The sequence below is a fragment of the Engystomops pustulosus genome, chromosome 10, assembly GCF_040894005.1.
Source record: "Engystomops pustulosus chromosome 10, aEngPut4.maternal, whole genome shotgun sequence".
Lineage (NCBI taxonomy): Eukaryota > Metazoa > Chordata > Amphibia > Anura > Leptodactylidae > Engystomops > Engystomops pustulosus.
Genome location: NC_092420.1, coordinates 93,364,724 through 93,380,889, shown reverse-complemented (window position 1 = coordinate 93,380,889; position 16,166 = coordinate 93,364,724). Strand labels below are relative to the sequence as shown.

Genomic DNA, 16,166 nt, shown 5'->3' with positions numbered 1-16,166 from the left:
TACCTATCTACTGGATAGCATTTACTGTGACTACCTATCTACTGGGGGTTCATGTGCTATGGCTAACTATCTACTGGGGGAATGTGCTTTGACTACCTATCTAATGGGGGGCATGTGCTGTGGCTACCTATCTACTGAGGGCATGTACTGGGGCTACCTATCTACTGGAGGGTATGTGCGGTGGCTACCTAGTTACTGGGGGCCATGAGATGTGGCTACCAATCTACTGGGGTACCTACTGGGGCAACCTTTCTACTGGCAGCATGTTCTGTGGCTACCTATTTACTGGGGGGCATGTCCTGGGGTCACCTATCTACTGGGGGGCATGTTCTGGGGATAGCTGTCTATTTGGGTGCACGTGCTGTGGCTACCTATCTACTGGGGGCATGTCCTGGGGTCACCTATCTAATGGGGGGCATGTGCTGTGGCTACATATTTACTTGGGGCCATGTACAAGGGCTATCTATCTACTAAAGGGGAAGTGCTGTGACTATCCATCTATTGGGGGACATGTGCCGTGGCTACTTATCTGCTGGAAGGCATGTGCATATTGTATGGCTCTCACAGAATTACATTTTAAAATATGTTGTGTTCATGGCTCTCTCAGCCCAAAAGGTTCCTGACCCCTGCTCTAACCCCTACTAAAGTCTCTTGAACTGAATCCCTTTACCTTTCCCAACCATAACCCCAAATGTCTCTTGAACCAGATCCTACCCCTCACCTCTCTATGTCCGAATCCGACCCCCGATCTCTCTTGCCCCTAACATTGCTGGACTTGTCTATTACAGTGAATTCTGAATCATCTTTTCCTATCACTTATGATTGTGCCGTTCCTATGTTATTCCTCTAGGAAATCATCTATTACAGTAGGAATAATTGTGTAATATTGTGTCTAATAAATGGTGCCCTGAGATTCTTATATTTTGGAAATACAATTATTTTTTGAATTAGACATGCCAGGAGCAATAACAGAAAGTAACTGCATGATATCAGGGTCCCGGGAAAGCTGAGTGGCCATGTGAGGTGTCATGGAAATGCTTACCTATCCCTGGAAATTCTCTGCTATCTCAGAGATGAATTCAGCTCCACAGATAGAGGTTAAGAAACACAGGACCCCGGTGAGAGGGGAAACGCGGATGGAGCAGAGCTGAGTGTGTCATGTGGCACAAGGTTATACAAGTCATTCCATAGGATTGCAGACCATCTGAGACAGCTTCAGCCCTGCTACATCCAGCAGCACAGGGGTTAATACGAGGCGCTGATCCGCGGCCAGCAGAACCCTGCGCACATGTGCTTCTTATTTTCCGAGTCCACGATGGTTTGGGGTTTTGGATAAGATTTCGACATTCCATATTATAAGACAGGGGGAGCATAATTTATGCAGCAGTGTAGCGGCACGTGAAGAACGACTTCTATTACTGGACCTAATGAGACAAGTAAAGCCTCTCTGTCCATGGGGAGGGGTAAAAGGGCAGAGGAGGGGGTGAGGGGCTAATAAACACCAAATGGGCACCGCTTCATTCATTGATATTTTCAGGGAATTATATTATAGACCCCACAGCAGTTGTTTAGAATTTCCAGATTTTGAACAGATACCAGTAATACTAATCCAGGCGGAGCCATCCCAGAATGGATTCCTTCCTGCGCATGGACTTGTATGATCCGAAATATTCACAGTGATGTCACAGTACAGGGATAATACACACAGCGATGTCACAGTACAGGGATAATACACACAGCGATGTCACAGTACAGGGATAAAACACACAGTGATGTCACAGTACAGAGATAATACACACAGTGATGTCACAGTACAGGAATAATACACAGTGATGTCACAGTACAGATATAATACACACAGTGATGTCACAGTACAGGGATACTACACACAGTGATGTCACAGTACAGGGAGAATACACACAGTGATGTCACAGTACAGGGAGAATACACACAGGGATGTCACAGTACAGGGATAATACACACAGTGATGTCACAGTACAGGGGATAATACACACAGCGATGTCACAGTACAGGGGATAATACACACAGCGATGTCACAGTACAGGGATAATACACACAGTGATGTCACAGTACAGGGATAATACACACAGTGATGTCACAGTACAGGGATAGTACACAGTGATGTCACAGTACAGAGATAATACACACAGTGATGTCACAGTACAGGGATAGTACACAGTGATGTCACAGTACAGAGATAATACACACAGTGATGTCACAGTACAGTGATAATACACACAGTGATGTCACAGTACAGAGATAATACACAAAGTGATGTAACAGTACAGGGATAATACACACAGCGATGTAACAGTACAGGGATAATACACACAGTGATGTCACAGTACAGGACAATACACACAGTGATGTCACAGTACAGGGGTAATACACACAGTGATGTCACAGTACAGGGGTAATACACACAGTGATGTCACAGTACAGAGATAATACACACAGTGATGTCACAGTACAGTGATAATACACACAGTGATGTCACAGTACAGTGATAATACACACAGTGATGTCACAGTACAGTGATAATACACACAGTGATGTCACAGTACAGAGATAATACACAAAGTGATGTAACAGTACAGGGATAATACACACAGCGATGTCACAGTACAGGGATCATACACACAGTGATGTCACAGTACAGGGATAATACACACAGTGATGTCACAGTACAGGGATAATACACACAGTGATGTCACAGTACAGGGATAATACACACAGTGATGTCACAGTGCAGGGATAATACACACAGTGATGTCACAGTACAGGGATAATACACACAGTGATGTCACAGTACAGAGATAATACACACAGTGATGTCACAGTACAGGGATAATACACACAGTGATGTCACAGCACAGGGAAAATACACACAGTGATGTCACAGTACAGGGATAATACACACAGTGATGTCACAGTACAGGGATAATACACGCAGTGATGTCACAGTATAGGGATAATACACATAGTGATGTCACAGTACAGGGATAATACACGCAGTGATGTCACAGTACAGGGATAATACACATAGTGATGTCACAGTACAGAGATAATACACACAGTGATGTCACAGTACAGGGATAATACACACAGTGATGTCACAGTACAGGGATAATACACACAGTGATGTCACAGTACAGGGATAATACACACAGTGATGTCACAGTACAGGAATTATGTTATTGACAAGCAAAAAAAGCTAAATTCCTCAGTCTGGATCGTGCTGCATCCCATAAAAATTCCAGTGTAATTCCATCACCCTCCTCCATAGGATCTTATCTCAGTTAAATGTAATTGATCATTTTAATAAGGTATTAATGATACTAATAAATATGTCCATCTGGGGGCGCTGTAAGGGGGAGGGGTGATTGATATCTAGAGCTTCACTTACTGAAGCTCAGACCTGTATATACAACATAAACATAGTGGGGGTCATTTACTAAGGGCCCGATTCGCGTTTTCCCGACGTGTTACCCGAATATTTGCGATTTGCGCCGATTGTACCTGAATTGCCCCGGGATTGTGGCGCACGCGATCGGATTGTGGCGCATCGGCGCCGGCATGCGCGCGACGGAAATCGGGGGGCGTGGCTGAACGAAAACCCGACGTATTCGGAAAAACCGCCGCATTTAAAAACCGAAAAAGTGTCGCTTGGGGAGCGCTTACCTTCACCTGGTCCGAGGTGGTGCATTCCGGCGCGATGAGATGACTTTCAGCGCAGCAGCGCCACCTGGTGGACGGCGGAAGAACTACATTCATAAATTCCGGCCGGACCCGAATCCAGAGCAGAGAACGCGCCGTTGGATCGCGACTGGACCGGGTAAGTAAATGTGCCCCAGTATTTCCCACCATACATCAGCACTCATAGGAAAAGTCCCAGAACCTTCCTCTTCACTCTGACATCACTGTGTGTATTCTCCCTGTACTGTGACATCACTGTATGTATTATCCCTGCACTGTGACATCACTGTGTGTATTATCCCTGTACTGTGACATCACTGTGTGTATTATCCCTGTACTGTGACATCACTGTGTGTATTATCCCTGTACTGTGACATCACTGTGTGTATTGTCCCTGTACTGTGACATCACTGTGTGTATTGTCCCTGTACTGTGACATCACTGTGTGTATTGTCCCTGTACTGTGACATCACTGTGTGTATTATCCCTGTACTGTGACATCACTATGTGTATTATCCCTGTACTGTGACATCACTGCGTGTATTATCTCTGTACTGTGACATCACTGCGTGTATTATCCCTGTACTGTGACATCACTGTGTGTATTATATCTGTACTGTGACATCACTGTGTGTATTATATCTGTACTGTGACATCACTGTGTGTATTATATCTGTACTGTGACATCACTGTGTGTATTATCCCTGTACTGTGACATCACTGTGTATATTATCCCTGTACTGTGACATCACTGTGTGTATTATCCCTGTACTGTGATATCACTATGTGTATTCTCCCTGTACTGTGACATCACTGTGTGTATTATCCCTGTACTGTGACATCACTGTGTGTATTATCCTTGTACTGTGACATCACTGTGTGTATTATCCCTGTACTGTGACATCACTGTGTGTATTACCCCTGTACTGTGACATCACTGTGTGTATTATCCCTGTACTGTGACATCACTGTGTGTATTATCCCTGTACTGTGACATCACTGTGTGTATTATCCCTGTACTGTGACATCACTGTGTGTATTATCCCTGTACTGTAACATCACTGTGTGTATTATCCCTGTACTGTGACATCACTGTGTGTATTATCTCTGTACTGTGACATCACTGTGTGTATTATCCCTGTACTGTGACATCACTGTGTGTATTATCTCTGTACTGTGACGTCGCTGTGTGTATTATCCCCTGTACTGTGACATCACTGTGTGTATTCTCCTGTACTGTGACATCACTGTGTGTATTATCCCTGTACTGTGACATCACTGTGTGTATTATCTCTGTACTGTGACGTCGCTGTGTGTATTATCTCTGTACTGTGACATCGCTGTGTGTATTATCCATGTACTGTAACATCACTGTGTGTATTATCCCTGTACTGTAACATCACTGTGTGTATTATCTCTGTACTGTGACATCACTGTGTGTATTATCCCTGTACTGTGACATCACTGTGTGTATTATCTCTGTACTGTGACGTCGCTGTGTGTATTATCCCCTGTACTGTGACATCACTGTGTGTATTCTCCTGTACTGTGACATCACTGTGTGTATTATCCCTGTACTGTGACATCACTGTGTGTATTATCTCTGTACTGTGACGTCGCTGTGTGTATTATCTCTGTACTGTGACATCGCTGTGTGTATTATCCATGTACTGTGACATCACTGTGTGTATTATCCCTGTACTGTGACATCGCTGTGTGTATTATCTCTGTACTGTGACATCACTGTGTGTATTCTCCTGTACTGTGACATCACTGTGTGTATTATCCCTGTACTGTGACATCACTGTGTGTATTATCTCTGTACTGTGACGTCGCTGTGTGTATTATCCCCTGTACTGTGACATCACTGTGTGTATTATCCCTGTACTTTGACATCACTGTGTGTATTATCTCTGTACTGTGACATCACTGTGTGTATTATCTCTGTACTGTGACATCACTGTGTGTATTATCTCTGTACTGTGACATCGCTGTGTGTATTACCCCTGTACTGTGACATCACTGTGTGTATAATCTCTGTACTGTGACATCGCTGTGTGTATTACCCCTGTACTGTGACATCACTGTGTGTATTATCCCTGTACTGTGACATCACTGTGTGTATTATCCCTGTACTGTGACATCACTGTGTGTATTATCCTGTACTGTGACATCCCTGTGTGTATTATCCTGTAATGTGACATCACTGTGTGTATTATCTCTGTACTGTGACATCACTGTGTGTATTATCCCTGTACTGTGACATCACTGTGTGTATTATCCTGTACTGTGACATCCCTGTGTGTATTATCCTGTAATGTGACATCACTGTGTGTATTATCTCTGTACTGTGACATCACTGTGTGTATTGTATTATCCCTGTTTTGTGTTGCCATCCCTTGCTGCATTGTTGGACTTTTGATGTTCTCACTTCTATTCTGTATTTTACTTGTCAGTTTTCTGGGTAAGTTTTTGGAGTCTGCAGAGTGAGGACTTCCCTGAGAATAATTAGTGGTTTCTCCAATTACAGGTAATGACCCCCATGCTGTGCAGACTGAGCTTCCTGTTACATGTGAAGTTCTTTGATGTTACTTAGAATCAGTTTCAAATTTTGTGTATTTTTCTTTTTTTCTAGTGATGATGAATTTGCAGATAATTTGGGTAATAAAATCCCCCCCATTAGAAGAAGTAAAAGTGATGAAATGTGAGAACTTCTGTACAAAAATCCAGCAGCTCTGAAGTCCAAGACACCAGTCATAAATCATCAATCTCCGGATTACTGGGAGAGAAGGAAAGAAATGATAGATAGATAGATAGATAGATAGATAGATAGATAGATAGATAGGAGATAGATAGATAGATAGATAGATAGATAGATAGATAGATAGATAGGAGATAGATAGATAGGAGATAGATAGATAAGAGATAGATAGGAGATAGATAAGAGATAGATAGATAGATAGATAGGAGATAGATAGATAGATAGATATGAGATAGATAGATAGATAAGAGATAGATAGATAGGAGATAGATAGGAGATAGATAGATAGATAGATATGAGATAGATAGGAGATAGATAGATAGATATGAGATAGATAGGAGATAGATAGATAGATAGATATGAGATAGATAGATAGATAAGAGATAGATAGATAGCCCTAGTAACTTTGATATTAATAAATCCTCCTATTTCCATGTGTAGGTGATGACGTGTGACTCCATACTGACCCCCCCTCCCCCTCCCCGTCTCTATAGTTACACTATTGCGCCTGTTCTTCAGGTAGCACTAATTACACGGATAAATTATAGGATCGGCTCCGGGGGGAGCGGTGGCCATTGCGGACCCTCTGGGCGGCTTCTATGTGGAACAGAATGTCCATTGTGTCTGGGGACTAATTTACGAGCTGTGGGGCAGTCAGGTACGATGTGCGCCCGCTGCCGGATCTCATTTCTCAGGATATCAGCGCCCGCTCTATGGCGCCTTGTACTTACACATTTGCAGCTGCTGTTTGTAGCTAAATATCAGAGGCTGAGAAATTATATAAAAGAACAATAACAAAAATATACAGGTGACGACAAGAATAAAATCACCCAATATGAAGCTGAGGCCTCACTCCACAGGGCAATAAATATACACCTGCAGCATACACCAGGAGTGACAGGGAGGCAGCACTATCTGTACCTGCAGCATACACCAGGAGTCACAGGGAGGCAGCACTATCTGTACCTGCAGCATACACCAGGAGTGACAGGGAGGCAGCACTATCTGTACCTGCAGCATACACCAGGATTGATAGGGAGGTAGCACTATCTGTACCTGCAGCATGCACCAGGAGTGACAGGTATGCAGCACTATCTGTACCTGCAGCATGCACCAGGAGTGACAGGGATGCAGCACTATCTGTACCTGCAGCATGCACCAGGATTGACAGGGAGGCAGCACTATCTGTACCTACAGCATACACCAGGAGTGACAGGGAGGCAGCACTATCTGTACCTGCAGCATACACCAGGAGTGGCAGGGAGGTAGCACTATCTGTACCTGCAGCATGCACCAGGAGTGACAGGGAGGCAGCACTATCTGTACCTGCAGCATGCACCAGGAGTGACAGGGAGGCAGCACTATCTGTACCTGCAGCATACACCAGGATTGACAGGGATGCAACACTATCTGTACCTGCAGCATGCACCAGGAGTGACAGGGAGGCAGCACTATCTGTACCTGCAGTATGCACCAGGAGTGACAGGGAGGCAGCACTATCTGTACCTGCAGCATACACCAGGAGTGACAGGGAGGCAGCACTATCTGTACCTGCAGCATACACCAGGAGTGGCAGGGAGGTAGCACTATCTGTACCTGCAGTATGCACCAGGAGTGACAGGGAGGCAGCACTATCTGTACCTGCAGCATACACCAGGAGTGACAGGGAGGCAGCACTATCTGTACCTGCAGCATACACTAGGAGTGACAGGGAGGCAGCACTATCTGTACCTGCAGCATACACCAGGAGTGATAGGGAGGTAGCACTATCTGTACCTGCAGCATACACCAGGAGTGACAGGGAGGCAGCACTATCTGTACCTGCAGCATACACCAGGAGTGACAGGGAGGCAGCACTATCTGTACCTGCAGTATGCACCAGGAGTGACAGGGAGGCAGCACTATCTGTACCTGCAGCATACACCAGGATTGACAGGGATGCAACACTATCTGTACCTGCAGCATGCACCAGGAGTGACAGGGAGGCAGCACTATCTGTACCTGCAGCATGCACCAGGAGTGACAGGGAGGCAGCACTATCTGTACCTGCAGTATGCACCAGGAGTGACAGGGAGGCAGCACTATCTGTACCTGCAGCATACACCAGGAGTGACAGGGAGGCAGCACTATCTGTACCTGCAGCATACACTAGGAGTGACAGGGAGGCAGCACTATCTGTACCTGCAGCATACACCAGGAGTGACAGGGAGGTAGCACTATCTGTACCTGCAGCATACACCAGGAGTGACAGGGAGGCAGCACTATCTGTACCTGCAGCATACACCAGGAGTGACAGGGAGGTAGCACTGTTTGTACCTGCAGCATACACCAGGAGTGACAGGGAGGCAGCACTATCTGTACCTGCAGCATACACCAGGAGTGACAGGGAGGCAGCACTATCTGTACCTACAGACTCGTAACGCCCGTAACGCTGGGGCGTATTCACACGTCAATGGACAAGATGAAGGGTTTTTTAGGATGTTATTTCTTGCCTTTTGTTGCTGTAGTTTGGATTTGGGTTGTTCATCCTTCTACTCACATGTACAGCAGGGGACGTATTCACTATACTGGAGTATCCACTCACACTAATGTCACATGACTCCCTCATCCTGTATACACCACAAATGGTTAATGAATATTTGTTCATGTGTTTTCTTGTTTATTAATTTTTTATTGTGTTTTATTGTTTAAATATCTTATTGTCTTCTATTGTTACCTGGATTACAAGCAGAATGTCCTAACACAAGTATAATGTGTAATGATCTCACAATATTATAGAAGAAATAAAGGGGAGAGATGTTGTACTACACATGACTAAATATTTTTTGGGATTTGGACCCAATCATAAGGGTTTTAATGATTTCCTATGAGAAAACTTGCTTTGATATACAAGCGATTTGGATTACAAGGTTCCCCTGCAGAGAATCCATGGACGACGTCTGCACAACGTGTGTCAGCGCCTGCATCAGTCCGTCTCGTACGTGTCTCTGCCCAAATATGGAGGTCAGGTCCTCCCTTCCCCCAGAGCGTAAGGAAGCGGAAGTGCAGCAGTGAGCCCATCCCGCGCTGCCCCTCGCCTCCTGCGTCTTCTGCTCCGTCAAACTACACAAAAGGTAATTATGTCCGTACAAAAGCCCCGGAGGCAGCGAGGGGACAATATCCTGCAGGAGTCGCCCTGTAGATACGTATTCAGCCAGAGACTGGCAGCGCTCCCTCCCGGAGATGTGCACAGGATCATCCCACCCGCTGTGCTGCCTCCTGTCTATCACCAGACTCCAACATACGGAGGAGAATCTCTGCTCTATACACTGCAAAAGGGATAGAAATCATATAGATCTATCCATAACTATCTATCTATCTATCTATCTCCTATCTATCTATCTCCTATCTATCTATCTATCTATCTATCTATCTATCTATCTATCTCCTATCTATCTATCTATCTATCTATCTATCTCCTATCTATCTATCTATCTATCTATCTATCTATCTATCTATCTATCTATCTCCTATCTATCTATCTCCTATCTATCTATCTATCTATCTATCTATCTATCTATCTCCTATCTATCTATCTATCTATCTATCCATCAATCAATCAATCTATCTCCTATCTATCTATCTATCTATCTATCTATCTATCTCCTATCTATCTATCTATCTATCTATCTCCTATCTATCTCATATCTATCTATCTATCTATCTATCTATCTATCATCTATCTATCTATCTATCTATCTATCCCATATCTATCTATCCCAGATCTATCTATCTATCTATCTATCTATCTATCTATCTATCTATCTATCTATCTATCTATCTATCCCATATCTATCTATCCCATATCTATCTATCTCATATCTATCCATCTCATATCTATCCATCTATCTATCTATTTCTCTATCTATCTATCTCCTATCTGTCTATCTCCTATCTAGCTATCTATCTATCTCCTATCTATCTCCTATCTAGCTATCTATCTATCTATCTCCTATCTAGCTATCTATCTATCTCATATCTATCTATCTCATAACTATAGACAAGGAAAACCAAGGCAGCACAGCCTGTGTTTCTTTTGGGTGCAGGATCACTATCTATACACACATATATACATATATATATATCACCTGTTTTTTCTATGGATGTTCTCGCGTCAGATGCCTCATGCAATAATCATTCTGTTCCTAGGTCCAAATGTCTTCTCCTTCGCCCCAATATACAAGAGGCAAGCGGCAGCGACCTTGTGAATTGGTGATTATACATACAAATATTTTTGGGGGTATTTTGGTGTCTGTGATGCAGCTTTGTAAACTTTTGACTCCTTCTTTTGGACACAGAGTCCAGACTGGGAGACATCCGCCATCTCCAGCACAGCGGAGGATTCGTTTGCTGTGAGTATAACCTACCAGTATGTTATGGAGTGTGGGAGGAAACCAGAGGACCTGGAGGAAACCCACGCAAACACAGAGAGAACATGCAAACTCTTTTCAGATGTTGACCCTGGGACTTGAACCTAGGACCCCAGCGCTGCAAGGCTGTAGTGCTAACCACTGAGCCACCGTTCCGCCCCACATTGATGTTTGTTAATTGGAATCAGCTGTGTCTGTAAGAACCTAGTGATCTTCTCCCTGCTGTTTTTGCATGTAATTACATGCGTTTCTAAAAGCAGATCACAAATGCAACTGCTTTGAAAAATGCAATGAAAACGCACCTTAAAACGTAGACAAAAAAATTGCCTGGGACAAAATCGCCAATTTAAGACACTTCAACCAAAACACATTGAAAAAGCCAATGTGCAAATACGATGCATTTCTCAAGAATGCAAAAAGGCAGTGAAAAAAATGCAACAAAAACGCCATCTGTGTCACCGGCCTTAGCTTGCAGTGGGAAATGTTTTGCCCCACACAATATACTTCCCCCCATCCCCCCTTACACTGTGTCCCCCCAGTTCCTTGTCACATTGTTCCCCCTCCTTTACATCAAATTTTGTTGAGCCCCCCCCCCCAAACAGTTCCCCCACCTATTGTGCACCTTTCCCCACAGCAGCTCCGCCTCCTATTGTGGCCCCGCCCCTCGTACTTTCCTTGTTGCTACTTAATAAAAAAAACTATAAACATAGATACTCACCTTTCCCCATTCCCGTGCAGCAGTGATGACATCATCACATGGCTCTGCTACACAGGGATAATACAGGGAGCTGCTGGTCCTCTGTTCCATCATAGAATTCAAATGTATCGATGCCCGGAGTATTAAACTGATTGATATACTGATATATACTGATCGATATACTGATATATACTGACATACTGTATACTGATATATACTGATGTTACTGATAGAGCTGACGTCCTCCCATTGGACAGGACAGATGCCCAATTCTGCGATTGTCTCACTGCATCCAGGACGGTTTGGAGGTATAATCTTCATACATACTGAGTGTTTGCTGCACAATGCAAATGTCGTCGCCCCCCCCCCCCCCCCCGCTAACAATAGTGCCAGCAGGTATTAACCATTTAAATGCCATGGGCATAGTTCATACGGTCATAAAAATGGCAGCAATGAAAGCTTCAGCTCGTCCGGCAAAAAAGACACCTTACACAGGTCCCTACACCAGAGTATGGAACAGTTATGGCGGAGCAACTACATTGTCTTAGTACAAAAGATTTTAATATTTTGTAAACATAATAAAACGTAGACACATATAGTATCTACATGATCGAACCGACCCAAAAACCAAATGGGAGGAGTCATTTGGGGGGGGGGGGGGGGTAAAAGATGTAAATGCAGAGCCCACGAGAAAATAGCAGAAACTATTTCACTGGATTTGGAATGTTTTTCCAGCTTCCCAGTACAGTGGGGCAGATTTACTTACCCGATCCATTCGCGATCCAGCGGCGCGTTCTCTGCGCTGGATTCAGGTCCTGCCGGGATTTATTAAGGTAGTTCCTCCTGCTGCGCTGAAAAGCATCGGAACACGCTGGAGCTCACCGGCTCGGGCTGAGTGAAGGTAAGTGCAAGCTCCGCGACAGATTCTTTTTTAAAAATGCGGCGGTTTTTCTGAATCCGTCGGGTTTTCGTTCGGCCACGCTCTCCCGATTTCTGTCGCGTGCATGCCGGGACCGATGCGCCAAAATCCCGGGGCAATTCAGGGGAAACCGGCGCAAATCGGAAATATTCGGGTAACCCGTCGGGAAAACGCGAATCGGGCCCTTAGTAAATGACCCCCATTGTGTGGAATGTTCACATCTGCCTGCAGGAAGTACAACCTGTCACACAGAAAACAAGCCCTCGTACATCTCTGTACATGTCATAGATTTCCGAAGGTTGGAAGTGAAAAATGGGAAGGGGTTAAATTACTTCAGCTACTAATTCTGTCTGTTTTGACAGAATTTGTCTGGCTGATTTAAGATTCCGAAATTTCAGACCCAAAAAGGCGACAGACTGCCCTACACAGCAGCGTCTCCCAGTCCCAGGTACAAAAATACACCACAAAATAACTAGCCACATGGCTGAGCCCCTCCATACAAGGCTTTTGTATAGTACAGCAGACACCTGACTCCAGCCCTTTAGAAACCCCCATCCATGTTAGACTATTGTATAATACAGCAGGCACCTGACTCCAGCACTGATCACAGCAGTTAACCCTTTAGAAACCCCCATCCGTGTTATAATACAGCAGACACCTGGCTACGGCAGTGATGGTGGCATTTAACCCTTTAGAAGCTGTCTCCATACAAGACTGTTGTACAGTACAGCAGACACTTGTTGCCGGCACTGATGATGGCATTTAACCCTTTAGAAGCCTTTAGTGGAGCCTGATTGTGTTTCTTCTTCAGTCTAGAGGAGGAGGAGGTTCTGACTGTGAAGATGAAGATCCTCTGTATTTTTCTACGGAGGAGCTAATCCACCTGGTGGAGGTACGTCCGGCGCTTTGGGACCAGTCCGATCCTCAACATTGTGACCAGGGGGCCATCAAATGTCTGTGGCTTAAAATTTTCAAGGCTCTAATTCCAGACTATGAGGAACTCACCACAAAGCAAAGGAAACTAGTTGGTAAGTGACGCCGGATCTCATGTAGGACCATCTCCTAGCTGACCCTAGCTTTTTTCAGCGTGGCAATTGTTTTTTTTCTTGTGCTTCCTTGCAGATTTTTGCATGTTTTTTTTACATTGCAGTCTATGGGAGAGTGAAAATCTGCACCATGATGCGGATTTCATTTGGATTTTTGCTTGATCAGAAAAAAAAAATGCAAGCGGAAAATCTGCATAAAAAAAAAAACAGGAGACGCAACACTAAATAGATAAATCCGCATGAAAAATGCACATAAAAACCTTGCATATTGGATGCTGATTTCAAAGCGGATTTTTTGCATGAAAATTTGCAACGGGCAGAGACCTTAAAAAAAAGCTACCGTGTATACTTGAGTATAAGCCGAGGTACCCAATTGTAACACAAAAAACTGGGAAAACCTGTTGACTTGAGTATAAGCTGAGGGTGGGAAATGCATTGGTCATAGCCTCCCCAGTATAAAGCCAGCAAGCCCCCCAGTATATAGCCATCCAACCCATGCCCTTTAGTATATAGCCAGCACTGTCCCTCAGTAAATAGCCAGCCCGCCCATGCCCCCAGTATATAGTCAACCAGTCCATGCCCTCTAGTATATAGCCAGCCCCTGTCCCCCAGTATATAGCCAACCAGTCCATGCCCTCTAGTATATAGCCAGCCCCTGTCCCCCAGTATATAGCCAACCAGTCCATGCCCTCTAGTATATAGCCAGCCCCTGTCCCCCAGTATACAGCCAACCAGTCCATGCCCTCTAGTATATAGCCAGCCCCTGTCCCCCAGTATACAGCCAACCAGTCCATGCCCTCTAGTATATAGCCAGCCCCTGTCCCCCAGTATACAGCCAACCAGTCCATGCCCTCTAGTATATAGCCAGCCCCTGTCCCCCAGTATACAGCCAACCAGTCCATGCCCTCTAGTATATAGTCAGCTCCTGTTCCCCAGTATATAGCCTCCCAGCCCATACCCTCTAGTATATAGCTAGTGGGGTACATCCAGTAATTATATGTTCATGCTTTACCAATTTTATAACACTTTCTTTTAATCGATAGGGGATAGAATTCAGCGGAGATGGAGATCGGTGCGTGACCGCTTTATGCGGGAAGTAAATCTAAATTCCAAGATTCCGAGCGGATCCTCTGCCCCACGACGATCCGTATACAAGTATTCCGGGATTCTGCAGTTCCTCCATCGCTGTTTGCAGCTCAGGCAGTGAGTATACATTGTCTTGTTCTGGTTTCATTTACATTCGTCCCATCGGTATCTGACGATCCTTAAATGTAATCATAGGACACAAACAAACACAATCACGGAGGCTCCGCAGGAGGAGGCGGCAGGAGTCAGCGGTGCCGGTGCCTCCGGAGGGGAAGCCTCTTCACCGGTGCCTGAAGCGGCTCGTCTATCCTCCGCACTACAGTCCAGCAGAGGAATCAGCAGCGTTGCAGGATCTAGACAGCGACGACTCAACAGAAGAGGTCGACATTGTGATGAAGAGACTTTAGGAAGATTGATAATTGATGGTTTCCAGCGGGTAGAGAACAATCTGGGACTAACGGATCACCGGCTGCGGCAGCTGGAGATTGCGCAGGCGCCTGAGCCCCCAAATGAGTGTCGCCATTTTCTCCTCTCACTCCAACCATTGATGGAACAGATGAACTTATCCCAGAGATTGAATTTCCGCTGCAGGGTCAATGCAATTCTCTCTGAAATTCTGGAACCTCCACCAGTTGTAGAAGATTCTCCTCCGGCTTCGATGGAAAGGTTCAGAGCATAACCGCGAATGCAGGGACCTAACGTGGGAGGACTATAGGGATCACGCCCGGCCGCGCCATATTGTCTGTCACATCCGGGACTTTACCAGGAAATCACCGATACTTCCCCAATTTTACCCACAATTGGCTCATCCATCACCACAGATTCCTGGACTGGGAGAGGGAGACGAAGGATCCGTAATATAATCACCGGATTTACTGCAGATACGACGCTCCGGCCACGATTCTCGGAAAACGTCTCAGTTATATTTTATCGCTAAAAGCCACAGGGTTAAACAATCCAGGAATTTCCTAATGTTTATTAAAGAATTTATCAGAATAATACAGAGTCCCCATGATATAGAGACTGGTGGGTAATATGGATCCTATAATATAGAGACTGCTGCGTAATACAGACCCCATAATATAGAGACTGGTGCGTAATACAGACCCCATAATATAGAGACTGGTGCGTAATACAGACCCCATAATATAGAGACTGGTGCGTAATACAGACCCCATAATATAGAGACTGGTGCGTAATACAGACCCCATAATATAGAGACTGGTGCGTAATACAGACCCCCATAATATAGAGACTGGTGCGTAATACAGACCCCATAATTTAGAGACTGGTGCGTAATACAGACCCCATAATATAGAGACTGGTGCGTAATACAGACTGCATAATATAGAGACTGCTGCGTAATACAGACCCCCTAATATAGAGACTGGTGCGTAATACAGACCCCATAATATAGAGACTGCTGCGTAATACAGACCCCATAATATAGAGACTGGTGCGAAATACAGACCCCATAATATAGAGACTGGTGCGTAATACAGACCCCCTAATATAGAGACTGGTGCGTAAT

The 16,166-nt window shown here is 44.8% G+C and overlaps 1 protein-coding gene across 1 annotated transcript; it reads left to right on the top strand.

The window, feature by feature from the left end:
• Positions 1–9,453: 9,453 nt before the first annotated feature.
• On the top strand, positions 9,454–15,634 carry LOC140104112 (uncharacterized). Its single transcript, XM_072127484.1, has 6 exons — positions 9,454–9,591; positions 10,667–10,729; positions 10,816–10,869; positions 13,315–13,531; positions 14,593–14,752; positions 14,831–15,634. Exons 2-6 carry the CDS (start codon positions 10,673–10,675, stop codon positions 15,312–15,314), a joined length of 972 nt encoding a protein of 323 aa, XP_071983585.1. The 5' UTR covers positions 9,454–9,591; positions 10,667–10,672; the 3' UTR covers positions 15,315–15,634.
• Positions 15,635–16,166: the final 532 nt, after the last annotated feature.